This window comes from Cucurbita pepo, chromosome 3 (genome assembly GCF_057944985.1).
Source record: "Cucurbita pepo subsp. pepo isolate OVF chromosome 3, ASM5794498v1, whole genome shotgun sequence".
NCBI classification, from domain to species: domain Eukaryota; kingdom Viridiplantae; phylum Streptophyta; class Magnoliopsida; order Cucurbitales; family Cucurbitaceae; genus Cucurbita; species Cucurbita pepo.
Genome location: NC_141800.1, coordinates 14160582 through 14174054, shown reverse-complemented (window position 1 = coordinate 14174054; position 13473 = coordinate 14160582). Strand labels below are relative to the sequence as shown.

Genomic DNA, 13473 nt, shown 5'->3' with positions numbered 1-13473 from the left:
TTCAAACTGATTTGTAAGGTTTAAAGCGGATTTCTGGAACCTACAACGTGAAAATTATGAGGTGATTTAAAGTTATTAATTTGTAGTTTGGATAAGGTGTTATGATCATGTTTAGAGTTTTAAAAGTTACTACAACATGAACTTTTCCGGTTATGATTTAAGGTTACAGAACCATGGATTGAAAATGAGCGGAGGGGAAGACTCACATGATAATTTTTATAGTACTCCTACACGAAAATGTTGCAATAATATAGAATGATCAACTCCCTCTGCTTGACATATTGAGGCTACTCTTCTCTAACGTGACCGACCTTGAGTAAGCTAACGATAGACTTATTTTTTTGCTATATTGTAGTGTCTCAAGGATCTCGCCTTAGATAAGGGTTCATGTTGCTTACTCGAAATCAACTTCCTTTCAAATAGCTCAAGGTTCTTCATATGCAAAGCTCATTACCATGTTAATGAGGTACTAGATTTGAAATGAAGTTTTGTTAGATTTCCCCGTTACGAAGAATTGGAGAGTGACTTTTTGGGATGCTCGTTCAGTATGATCGTAGGAAGATCATACAAATGAAATATTAATACCGTAATAGAGTCGTATAGGCAAAGAGGTCAATGAGTGGACACTTTAGGATGGCTTAGAGGAAGTTGAAATCAAAGTTGAGTTGACATTTGAGTTTTACAACTTTAGTATTAACACAAGATGCCTTCGGCATGAGCCATGAACCCACTTCTAATTTTTAATATTATAGATAAAATTATTCAATAGAGTTGAGGTAGACCTAGCCACAAACGTATGGGTACTAAGCCAGAACTTTACACGCTTTAGCATTTTTCAGTGAACATAATAACCTCAATCATTAAGACGAAAGAACTAGTCCACACAGCAAAATATTGGATATGAGGAACTAATCAAAATAGCAAGGAAGAACATATATTCTTTTAGAAACAAATGTTACCTCAAGTATATGAGACAAGAATGGGTAGGCTCAAAAGTCTTCTCTAAGTTCGACACCGTCATTGTGTTAGAGTGATGTTCTTGCACCCCATAGCTTATAAAGTCCCCCTGAATTAGATATTCAACAAAATCTCTAGACTTGTGTTATCGTAGTGCTCACATCGGCCATATAAAACTAATCAAAACCCCGAGTATGAGTCTCGTATGAACGAATGTTAGAAGAAAAAAAACGTCAAAACTTTTATTCTTACTCTTTGATTTCAATAAAGTGTGTGTCATTGTGGAAGTAAAAGAAAGAATCATAGTTCTCCTAAGTTATAGTTTAATTTTGTAAAAGTGATAGAGATGAGGAAGAATCTCATTCCCCCCATCTGAAAGCACATAGAGCATTGAGAATAAAGCAAGAATCCTCCGAACATATTTCCAATCAAGAGACATGTCTTACTACCAATCAAACTGAAATCTTCACTTTATACTTCAAAAGTCATTCAAAAGTACAGCAGAATGCCACAATAAAGTTCCATCTCAAATGCCAGAACTTTCCTGTGCTTGTTTCCAATCAAAACTGTTTTCAAACACAATTTTTTTTTTTTATTCAAGTCAACAAAGCCTTTGAGATACAACAACAAAATGATCTCCAGGATTAACAAGGTTTAATCAAAATCTTCAATGAACAATCAAAACAGATAGATATACTATCATATCTATATGCACCAAAATCTCTCATCTTTTCTACTCGAGACTCACCAACACCAGGAAAGCAGAAAATGGAAAAACGGTAAACTCTGCGATCATCCATGGCTGCAGACCGATTTACACAGACAGCTCTTAGTAAACAGATGATCCTCCTCTTCCTGTCGTGTCGTCTCACCGAACACGGCCAGTGGGAGGGTGTGAAATGAAACTATATCTCTCTGTCATAGAGCAAAAGGGAGACCCATCATGAAGAGATCTTCATGGTAGCTTGAGGCTGCAGAGCTTTCACTATCATCTTTGGAAGTCTTGTCGATTTTATCTTCGGCGAAAATTTCCTCGGAGCTGCACTTTGAACTGCAAAAAGCTTTGCCATCCCTGGTAGAGTAAGAGGACAATCACACAATCAAGAGAAAGTTTGGAGTTCATAAGTTACAGAAATGCTGACAATCAAACAAACCTGCATAAATAAATATCATGCTCTTCTTTCAAAACTTTCTTGCACGAGTAACAGATTTGCATGTTCGCATCCATAACTCCACGATCAAAACCTTCTGAGAAACTTCCCAATGGAGATGATTCGATCCCAGGCTTTTCCATCTTACTGGAATCGATATTTTCATCTGTGTGACATTCCAAAATACAGTCACCAAAAATGCGTGTTGTCTTCGGGTTTGGACCATGAGAAATTATGCAGGTATAGTCCTCGGAAAGTTCTATTTCCCTAGCAGTAAGAGAGCCTACATATGCATTGCTTGCGCCAATAGTTATTGGCAAGGAACAGGATTTGATGGGCAATGAATTTTCCCTTTGAGGGCTACTGTTAATCACTTGAAAACTGGAGTTGCTACTTTCCAATTGAAAATTTTCATCACTTGGATCAGAATCTTGAGTCAAGACAATACCAGAGGAGGAAAAGCTGCTAGCATTTGAAAAAAATGATGCATTATTTTCAAAGGGTTCAGATACTAAAGCAGATAATTCTCCATTACCACAGACACTATTTATGGCTCCAGAGCTGGAGCTTGGAATTTTGGCTTTGGAAAGTGACGAGATTGTATAATTGCTTGGCAAAGAATAAGATTTCAAAGAACCCAAAGATTTGATGTAATGGTTCGAGGATTTAGAGATCTTAGTCTTAATTTGTGGTCCAAAAATGACATTCTTCCTCCGGTTTGAATCCCGAGCTTCGCTGGTCGGTCCATTGTCATCAACAGCAATAGAATTTATGATGCCAAGACCAACCTCACTAGAAAAAAACTTACTTTGACGACCACTTTCAGTTTCAGCTGATGATAAGGATTTAAAACCAAATGGGTTGCTTAGATTGGTAAAAAGCCTGAAATCCAAAGGCGAAGTAGGACTTCTAAGTGAATCACTGTCGACCGACCCTTTCGACCCTAACCCAGCAAAGAATCCAGGAATACTGAACAGTGAGCTGCTTATATGCTTGCCCAATGAGCCAGCTTGTAAGTAGGAGTCTGAAGAAGAATTAGCCATCAAACAACCATAAAAGCTACTAGTCTTCCTTAGCCTTATCCAGGACCATTATTAATTTTTTGATCCAAACCAACAACCAGGATCGGCTCACTGCATCAATTAACTGCCAAAAAGCAATACAAATTACAATCTTCTTGGAATATTGCTTATATCTTTGTTGCAACAAGGATTAAAACGAGAAATGTCTATAACAAAAACGAAGAGAAGTCGATTACATAATCAAAACAATTTAACAGTAAGTTTTAAGAATCTTATTTTGGTCTTTGGCGTTCATAACATCCTATTTTTAAACTCGAACTTTAACATAAGAGTCTATTCTGATCTTTACCTAACATATCCCAATTATACATTCAACAAAAATCTAATTACAAATAGAGGCCTAAGAACAAAACTTATATTATATATCATATATATCATAATTAGTAGCAGTAGATCCAGAAATAGAGGCCTAGAATTTAACAAAAATAGATTTTTATGGAAGTCAAGGAACAAAGTAAGAACTATAATCAAACTTAAAAGAAGTATTTAGAGTTCGAATACAAAAGTTCGCAGCATAAAAACGGAGAGTTTTGTTAATTCCATTGAAGATTCAAATTTCTGCAGAAATCCCTAATTACCCGGGCGGTTTTGGCTGTTCCAAAATCGAACGACAAATTATTCGCAAGGAAACAAGTATAAAAAATCAAAGAGTCAGATATTTCCCAAAATGAACAATAATCAGAAAACCAAACTAAGATAGTACGAGATTTCAAATCACATATAGAAAACTAATTAAAAAAAAATTAACATTCGTAATTCTCAACTCCAGATTAACAAAGGAATTCCAAAACGGGAACAAGTAAATGAAGGCGAGAAGGAAAGCCGATTAACGATTTTTCATCGGAACAATTCACAAAAACTGAAAGGAGGGAAAAGGAAACAGAAATCTTCAGCAAAAGCGCAAAAAAATTGCAGAAAACAGAAACGATGAAGAGTAATGCAAAACAAGGATGATGGATCAGCAATGCAGATTAGACGACAAGGGAAAAAGAGAGGTCACCTGGTTTTGGTTGAGAACCGTCGAAGAAGAAGAAGAAGAAGAAGATGATGATGGTGATGATGGTGATTTCGAAAGGCGAAAACAAAAACTCCAAAATGCATCGGAGTTGTTATCTCATAAGAAAGAGTGCCAAAGAGCGGCCAAATCCTGCAAAAACTCTCTTGATTGTTGCAGGTAAACCTCAACTCGGAAGCTTTAATCCGCCATTTTTGGCCCTGTCGAAGGTATCAAAATCAGAGCAAGCAATGAAAGCATCACTCAGCCTTTCTGAAATACCACACTTTCTCTCTCTTCCTTCTCTTTCTCTCTCTAGAGAATAACTATGTATTGTGTATACGCCATTTTGTATAGATGAACGTATATTCCTCGACGTGAGAAAAATAAAATTAAAAAAATAAAAATAAAAATAAAAAGGTTTTTGTTACGTGTAAGAACTCACACCGAAGATAAAATGCGCACAAGAAATTGTAAGCCTTATTGTTATACTAGGTAAAACATCAACATCATCCATTCCCCCAAAATTACAATTATTAAGGCTACATTATAAATAAAACAAAATACCATAATATTTTAATAAATGTTTTTAAATTATTTTAAAAGTATAATTTTTTTAAAAATTTTAAATAATCGGGATTTTCGACTCGAACAAAGCACACTATAAGCCTCTACTGAGAGCTTATGGAGCTCTCGAATAGCCTCCCCTTAATCGAGGCTCGACTCCTTTGCCTATAGTCCTCAAACAAAGTACACCCTTTGTTCTATAGTTTAATCACTTTTGAGGCATGGCTCTGATACCATGTAAGGAATCACGACTCTCCACGATGATATGATATTGTCCACTTTGAGCATAAGCTCTCATGGCTTTGCTTTGGGCTTCTCCAAAAGGCTTCATACTAATGGAGATAGTATTACTCGCTTATAAACGTATGATCTCCAATGTGGGACTCACTCCCAATAATCCTCAACGTCGTCATGACATAGATTAAAGAACTGAACATGTTTTCAATAACGACTCCTCTCCCGCTCAATCCCGTTCGAAAGTTGCCTGAGATTTATAAGAAGGTAGGATTAGTATGGGTCGTGTTTGGGTTATCTCAGCTCCCAACCCATCTGAATAATTTATGGAGTCTCTTGTGTTGATTTGTCGATTTTGTATCGAAAAATAATTCAAATTACTAGGAAATATATTTTAAAATTATAAATTGTAAATTTATTGCTAAGTATATATTTTAAAACACGATTTTCGTAAGCCAAAATGTTTGTGGGTCTACCTCGTATGAGGTGGAGATGGGGCCTTCTTGGCCTAATTTGCACATTCATAGCTCGTTACGCACACGCACACGTTATCATAATTCTAAAGATTTAAGTAAATTATGATTATAAAGTAACTTAAACATTGTAGACTGTATGACAAATACTGATGTTCATATTGTTCTATTCTTCGGATCACGTCTTTCCTAATCAATAAATTTATTTTTTAAACACGTAAAGATCAGGTGAGATCTTTCTCTCTCAAGATTTGGGCATCAATATCAACGTTTATCAAACAATAAACTTTACGCCTAGATGTTCGAGGTTTATTGATATGAAATAAAATACGTTCATATCATCTTATCATAAATAAATATATATATATATATATATATATATATATATATATATATATATATATATATATATGTATGAGCTTATCTATTTGAATAAACAAAGATTTGAGGCATATGTTTTCATCTTGGACAAAACAAGATGGCGCATATGTTTTCATCTTGGACAAAACAAGATGGCACGATTGAGATTTATTTGGCATAATATATAATATATTATATGGTCTATGATTGATTTGGTTGGTTTATTAATATATACAAAGTGCAGTGCAGGCCAAAGCATACATCATTTCTTAATTATATTAAAATGGAAGGATCAATTTGTAAATGATTTGGTTTTGTTGTTTAAATAACAATGAATTTATCTTTCGTTGATATCACTGATTTGGATTATTTTTCAAGTTTATCCTTCATTAATGTTTTAATAATTCATTTCTTTTTAATTTTTATATTTGATAAATACCGTTTTAATCGTCTAACCATATCTTTATTAAAAAAAAGAAGAAAATGAAAACTTTGGTTTAACTTTTTTATTCTTTCGAACTTTACATCAAAATCAATCATACGTGTTAGAGTTAAAGAATATTATTAATTTTCGAGTAAAGATAATATTTTTATACTTGTGAGCTTATTTACTATATATTAAAGTATTTATTCTTAATTGAAAATATTAAATTAAGAATTATATACATTTATAGTTTAAATTTCATTTTAATTAGGAATAACCATGCTCCACAATGGTATGAGATTGTCGACTTTGAACATAATGTGAGATCCCACATTGGTTGGAGAGAGTGACCAAACATTTCTTATAAGGGTATGGAAACCTCTCCCTAGTGAAAGTGTTTTAAAACTTTGAAGGCGAGGTTGGAAGTGGAAGCTTAAAAAGGATAATATTTGCTAGCGGTGGACTTGAGTTGTTACAAATGGTATCAAAGGTAGACATCGAGGACGCTGGCCCCCAAGAGGGATCAATTGTGAAATCTCACATTGGTTGGAGAAGAGAACGAAAATCGAGCAGTGTGTCAGTGAGGACGCTGGCCCCCAAGAGGGGTGGAAAATCCCACATTGGTTGGAGAAGAGAACGAAAATCGTGTCTCAGTGAGAACGCTAACCCCTAAAAGGGGTGTATTGTGAAATTACACATCGGTTGGAGAGGGGAATGAAAACATTCTTTATAAAAGAATGCATTTTAAAACTTTGAGGGGAATGTCAGAAGGGAAATCCCACAAAGGACAATATCAGTTAGTGTTAGGCTTGGACTGTTACACATACCCATAAGCTTTTATGGTTTTATTATTTTGTTTTTCTAAAAAATTTCATATTAACGGAGATAGTATCCTTGAGATCTTCTCATTAATTAACAAATGTGGGACTGCTCTCAACAATCTTCAACAACGGTTTACTTAATTATCTTAAATTTGTTTGGTACAATGTTCGTGTTTGACTTTGACTTGAACATCATACTCGTTCTAATATATTAATATACATAATTTAAGAAATATATATATATATATAAAGACAAAAATAATATTATTCTCTTTGCGGTGGGAAGTCAAATGCCACCAAATCATATATTTTTTCTTGTTTTTTTAATTTTTATTTTTTACTTTGACTTTAGAGGTTAGAGCATCTTTATTTTTATTTTTAAATAATTGTATTAATATTTTTAATTGAAAATTTGATTGGTTCAGAATTGAGTTGAAGGAATGGGGACCTTACCACCATACTCTCAGATTTTTCTTTATTAAAAAAAAAAAAAAGATAAAGACACTTTTCAAACAGGTTATTATTATTATTAATAATAATATTATTATTATTAAAAAATTAATTAAAATATCTCTTATCTCTCTAGAATGGGTCAGCAGAAAAAGACAAAAGTAGTGGTGGGTCAGAGCGGTTGAATATTAATTGACCATTATCTACCAATCCAAACACAATTCATTTATGTTTGTTTTGAAAAATTAAAAGAAAAAACAATTATTGTATTTAATATTTATATTTTGATGGTATGTTAATTTAAATAATAATTTAAAATGTGTTTCAACGATTTATTTTAGAATTTTCTTTGAATCTAAAAACATAAAATAAAATTTAAATTACCTACCAAATAAAAATTATTAATTTAAATAATTAAATTGTTAAAAAAATAAAAAAAAAAATACATCAATGATCTCAATGTACTGAGAAGTAGTGCTTAGAAGAATATATTCTTTAAATTTCCTTTTTTAGAAATAGAGACTGAAAAAGTACTTTGGTAATGTTTATATTTTTTAAGAAAAATAAAATTTAATATATAGAAAATAAAAAATTGCTTTTTAATTTAAAATTAACTTATTTTGGACTTTTTAAATTTTAAGAATTTTTTAAGAGACAAAATTAGAAATTTAGAAAAAATTTAAATTATATATTATTCACAAAAATCGAGAAAATAAAGCTGTAATTTAATTGTAAGAATTAACATTGGGAATAGGCTGTAAAATAATAAATTGATAGGGGAGGGGAGCAAATCGGCGCCGTGAAGTAACGGCGTTTTGGGAGCGTTTGGATTAATGATAAAACGGGTCCCACATCGGAATTGCTGGGGGGCCGCCTGCGTAATCATTTCTCCTTCTCCCACTTATTTCTTAACATTTTCTTGAAAGCCTCCTTTTCGTCGCTTTTCGCAATCCTCAATTTATTTTTATTATTAATCCTTCTATTTATTTTTTTATTTTTTTTTTAAAAAGCTACAAACGAGGAGAAGAAAAATTAGACTGTCTATATGCGGCCACGTGTAATTTTCTGATTTGTCCACGTGTGTCGGATAGGATTTTACTTCCACATCTTATTTTCGACCTAGCTTCTTTGTTTCAAGGTTGTATTTGAGCAATTCAAATGGATTGAAGTTAGTCTTTCGAAACTCTATGAATGGATACTTAAAAACGCTAAAATCATGTGGTCATGGGCACGTGAAATCGAGCATAGACGAGACTTTTGGTGCATGAGATATGGTAATTGAGTGCGTGCAGCCTCGGATCATACTCCGTTTCGTTCTATTCAACTCCTTTGGACTTGTTCTATCAAGATTGCCCTATGGTTACTTTGAAAGTTGTAAAATGTGGGTCAAATTAGGAGTTGTGATAAAATTACCCTATTAAGAGTAAATTACGAGAATAAAGGAGTTAACGATTCAAATAAATAGCATGTCGGAACTCATAAACATGTTTTTTTAACTTATTTTATATGTGTAAACATGTTGATTATGTGATTATAAGCTTAATAATAATGAGTACTCCTGACTGACGCGTTATATGCTAAGTTAGAAACAATGAGTATTCCTGACTATTGAATTGTATGATATTACAAGTCGTCAAAGAGTTTGGTCGTATTTGATCGAGAGTGAGTCTTCGTGTTCAAAAATTGTGATAAGCATAAATGGAGCCAACCGTTTAAACTTAAAGCTAGTTGGAATATCTTATAACGAATAAAATGTCCTAATAAAACTAAGAAGTATTAGTGAATAAAACTGAATAAATAATTAGAAAAATAGTCGATTTTTGTGTATTTATTACTCCTAATACGCTTTACCCTTGTTTTTATTTATTCAAAAGAGCAGATTACTTTACAGTATATAATTATGAAAAATATAATATGCGTCAATAGTAACAACGGTGATTCGGACTTTCGATGAGTGGGCGCTACAAATTCTATGTTAGGTGACTTCTTGAGAATTTTTCTAAGATACATGTGAGTGAAAACAAAACACGCTAAAACGATTCGTGTTGGTTGTAAGAATAGTTTTTACTTTTAGAAGGGAAGTGTAAGTAGCGTGACAATGCAAAAGGAACGTAGGGGAATGTCTGGGCCATCAGGTGCCAAATACGGATTCTGAATCTTGAGCAAGAGGTATTACAAATGGTATCAAAACAACAGTATCTCTCTCAATAAGATGTGGTTCGGTGACAAACTAACACGAGAGCGATCTTGAGGATAAGATGACTAGAAAATGCTCAAAATAACTAAACGTCATTATTTATACCAACGAGGTGCACCATCCTTCTCAGTGACTCTATCATAGAAGCTATTTATGTTGAACCTCTCGAGAAACCCTAAACACTAAACTCTAAACCTCTCGAAAATTTTCGTAGGACGCAAAACAAGAAAAACGCATTAATTTTTGTTTTTTTTTTTTAGGTTTGATTGTGCTAAAAGAAACCTAACCTAATGATTATGTTTTTTCCCTTTCATATTCCTTACTCCATTATTGTTTCGTTTATTTTTCTAATAGTTTTTGAAAAAAAAAAAGAAAAAAAAAAGAATGTTATTTAATTTCCGTTGAATTTTTAAAAGTTGCGTAAATTGTTTTTATTTGATAATTAATTTTAATATTTTAATCTATTTGGTAAATAATCTTATCTCTTCAGTAAAGACAAAGGTTGAAGTGATGATAAATTATATCACCTATTCACCAACTAAAAATTTGCTTCCTTTTTTCCAATTTAAAGGTCATTTGATTATATTTAATTTCACTTTATTTCTTTTTTAATTTAAAATTAGTTTTAAGTTAATATTTTTTTAAAGCCATTTTTAATTAGCTAATATCATGATATGCCACCTTTTTTTTTTTTTTAAAGTTAATTACTAAAATAAGATATCAAAAGATCTCTTTCATTATTGTTATTATTATTTATTAAAAAAAGTTATTTTATGATTTTTTTTTTGGGAATATACCCATATGATTCCAATTTTAGGTTATTTGTTTTCAGATTTGATATTAAACTCGTATATTTTAAAAATTAAAATAAAATATTTGAAATTACTTCCGTTTTTTGTGATTGTTAATAAATTTTAAATTTAGTTATTAGAAATACACGACAAAATTTAGATATTTAAAAGTACTAGTGAATGAAATCGTGCAAATGTCACAATTATGAAAAGAGTAGGTTCAAAGCTTTACTTGATGACCCTCAAGAGACACTCATTTAACTACGTGAGGGCTAATATAGAAGAATGTCATGATGTGACTGAAAAGGACGGTACATCATCCAATACACCATATAACGTGCACATTGAAGAGAAAACGAGACATAAGTAAGATAGAGATAACGAGTAGACAGAAGCATCACATATAGGCTTATTGAAGGGTCGATAGGGCCCTAGACCTTAATCTTGAAAATTGGAGTTTCGAAGGGAATTCGGACATGCGATTTTAGAGTCAAGTCCATCCATATGAAATATGAAAACTTGCCAAATTTAGTGTCAATTGGACCAAACGGACGCTCATGTGAAAAATATGTAATGACCTTTATCATGTTCAATATATTTGCAATTTATTGATTATAAAGTGATTCTTACTTTAACTATGATCTAAAGGTTTTTGACTTGAAAGAGTGAACTCTGTTGGAAGCCAAAAGCAACATGGGAGATTCTAAAAATAATGTCGATCTATAAAGCCTAAAAGAAACTAGCATGACATCTTTACAATGAAGTAATTGGACTGCAATCTTCATCGACTTTACCTACTGCTTCGAGGATCGACGAGTAAGTGATGGGATCGTACTCGAATCCTTTCGACTTCATCTCTCTCATTAGCTTTGCAGCCTCCTCGAACATACCAGCTCGACTCAGACAACTGAGTACGGTATTATACGAAACTGCATCTGGCATGATTTTCGAATGTTTCATCTTTGTAAACATTTCGATGGCTCGCTTTGGGCCACCCGTCCTAGCTAAGCCATTTAGTATAATGTTGTGCGAGTTTATGTCTGGCGTGCAACCATTTTCGCCCATGTTTCTCATCAAGGAAAGCGCCTCGTCGATCATTCCAGCCCTAACCATCCCTGACATGAGTGCATTGTAAGTATAAACATCAGGGCTGCATCCAAGTTTTTTCATTTCATTAAAAAGATCAACAGCATCACTTAGACGTCCACACTTGCCAAAATGTTTTATCATCACAGCGTATACCCGAGCACTAGAGCGTCCACAATTCTCTTTCAATTCTTGAAATAGCTCATTTGCAGCTTCGTATCGCTTCGCCTGTCCAAGACTGTTGATCAGGCTGCAGTAAGCAGCTGGACATGGAGGAAACCCCTTTTCATCCATTTCTTCAAGAAGCATCAAGGCCTTCTCAACTCTATTTGTCTTGCAGAAACCATCAATAAGAATTGCATACGTGAACGAGCTCGGAGCAACGCCATTCGTCTTCATCTTTTCAAACCACAAAGCAGCCTCAGAAGCTGGAGCTTTTGATTCAAATATAGCTTTTAGTACAGTGTTGTAAGTAACCACATTGGGTGCACATTGCAAAGAATCCATTTTACCAAAAAGATTTAGAGCATCATCCAAACGACCCGCCCTGCCCAATATATTGATCAAATTGTTTATAAGTACGACATCGGGCTTGCAACCGTCCTTCGACATATTCAAAAACAAACTATAGGCATCATCTACCCTTCCAACTTTCCCAAGCCCCTTTATTAATTCAGTGTAAGTGAAGACAGTAGGAGCACAGCCCTTTCCCTTCATCTCCTCAACCAAACCCAAAGCTGCCTCAACCTTATTCAACTTAAAATACATTCCCAATATGGTAGTATAAATCTTTGCAGTTGGATATAAGCCATTCTCCTTCATTTCATCGAACAATCGAAACGCGAAATCATAACGCTCTAGCTTTCCAAACGCAGAGATAAGAGCAGTGTAGGTGATTGTATCAGGGGAGCAATTACCCTCACTGCATATCTCATTGTAGAGCTCATGAATCTTTTCATGGTGACCTTCTTGCATAAGCATCAAGATCAAGGTATTGTAAGTGGTTGCTGTTGGCTTACATTTGCGACCTTTAATCTGGTAAAACACAGACAAAGCCTTGTTTACCATTTTTGCCTTCCCTAAAATCTTAATAATTTCAGACAATTCAGCTGGACTCACAGGACATGGACTACGAACCATGTCTTGGATTGTCCTCCACATTTCACCAACAAGTCCAGATTCCTCTAAACAATGAATTAAAGCCATATAGGTAGTGGAATCATGCTGGAAGTTCTTTCTCTTTCCAGCCCATTTGAAGAACTGAATCTTAACCCTAATTTCTACATCAATTTGCAAGACTTGGCGAACTAACCTGTGATCAACTTTGAGCTTCAGCACTTCTATCGCCTTCTCTGCATCAGATCCCCACTTGAAAATTTTCAAAATCCTTATGAACCGCTCGTCAAGAGTTCGAACAGAAGGATCCTTCCGCAGCACCTTCCGATTGATAGGGAAGTTGGAAGCTTCCGGCCTTGGACTAGGCACTCGAAACATTTCGACAATTTCATTTTCTACATAAGAAGCAAAAACATAAACACTAACTGAATCAAAATTGGCATTTATGAATGTGAAACAGAGGAATTCTTCGAAGCTATTACGGACTTTTGTGAGTCACCATTGAAGCAGATGAAAATGAAGCTAACCTGTTTGCTTGATTCTCGCAGAGAGATAGGGCAGAGAAGAAATGGACCGCTTCGAAGAGAATGCTGCGAAATTCATATTTAGAACATTGCCATTGGGGAGAATCAATAAGCACAGAATCAAACACAGATAAATTACGGCGATTGAGGAAGAAGAAGGGTAGGGAAAACTGGCGACAATACTTTTTTCAATGTTCCATTGCGCAAATATACAGAGTCGAATTTGGCCCGCCGGTTTTTAATCAG

At 33.9% G+C, this 13473-nt stretch overlaps 2 protein-coding genes across 3 annotated transcripts; both read right to left on the bottom strand.

The window, feature by feature from the left end:
* Positions 1-1399: 1399 nt before the first annotated feature.
* LOC111791059 (FCS-Like Zinc finger 10) lies at positions 1400-4521 on the bottom strand. Its single transcript, XM_023672243.2, has 3 exons — positions 4191-4521; positions 2112-3254; positions 1400-2029 (listed from the first exon to the last, which is right to left on the bottom strand). The coding sequence occupies exons 2-3, from the start codon at positions 3149-3151 to the stop codon at positions 1876-1878; spliced, it is 1194 nt and encodes a 397-aa protein (XP_023528011.1). The 5' UTR covers positions 3152-3254; positions 4191-4521; the 3' UTR covers positions 1400-1875.
* Positions 4522-11066: 6545 nt separating this feature from the next.
* Positions 11067-13449, bottom strand: LOC111791051 (Pentatricopeptide repeat (PPR-like) superfamily protein). Of its 2 annotated transcripts, XM_087122601.1 has the most exons (3): positions 13231-13449; positions 11716-13098; positions 11067-11616 (listed from the first exon to the last, which is right to left on the bottom strand). In XM_087122601.1, exons 1-3 carry the CDS (start codon positions 13304-13306, stop codon positions 11255-11257), a joined length of 1821 nt encoding a protein of 606 aa, XP_086978727.1. In that variant the 5' UTR covers positions 13307-13449; the 3' UTR covers positions 11067-11254. The 2 variants fall into 2 exon arrangements, with proteins under 2 accessions (XP_086978727.1, XP_023528001.1); XM_023672233.2 differs by having other exon boundaries at positions 11067-13098.
* Positions 13450-13473: the final 24 nt, after the last annotated feature.

Bases quoted from the DNA above. Each gene is read 5' to 3' on its own strand.
- LOC111791059 (XM_023672243.2), bottom strand. From the start codon at position 3,151: ATGGCTAATTCTTCTTCAGACTCCTACTTACAAGCTGGCTCATTGGGC. The intron at 2,030-2,111 runs GTTTGTTTGATT...TTACTCTACCAG, and splicing joins CATGATATTTATTTATGCAG to GGATGGCAAAGCTTTTTGCA.
- LOC111791051 (XM_023672233.2), bottom strand. From the start codon at position 13,306: ATGAATTTCGCAGCATTCTCTTCGAAGCGGTCCATTTCTTCTCTGCCC. The intron at 13,099-13,230 runs GTTAGCTTCATT...CTTCTTATGTAG, and splicing joins TGCGAGAATCAAGCAAACAG to AAAATGAAATTGTCGAAATG.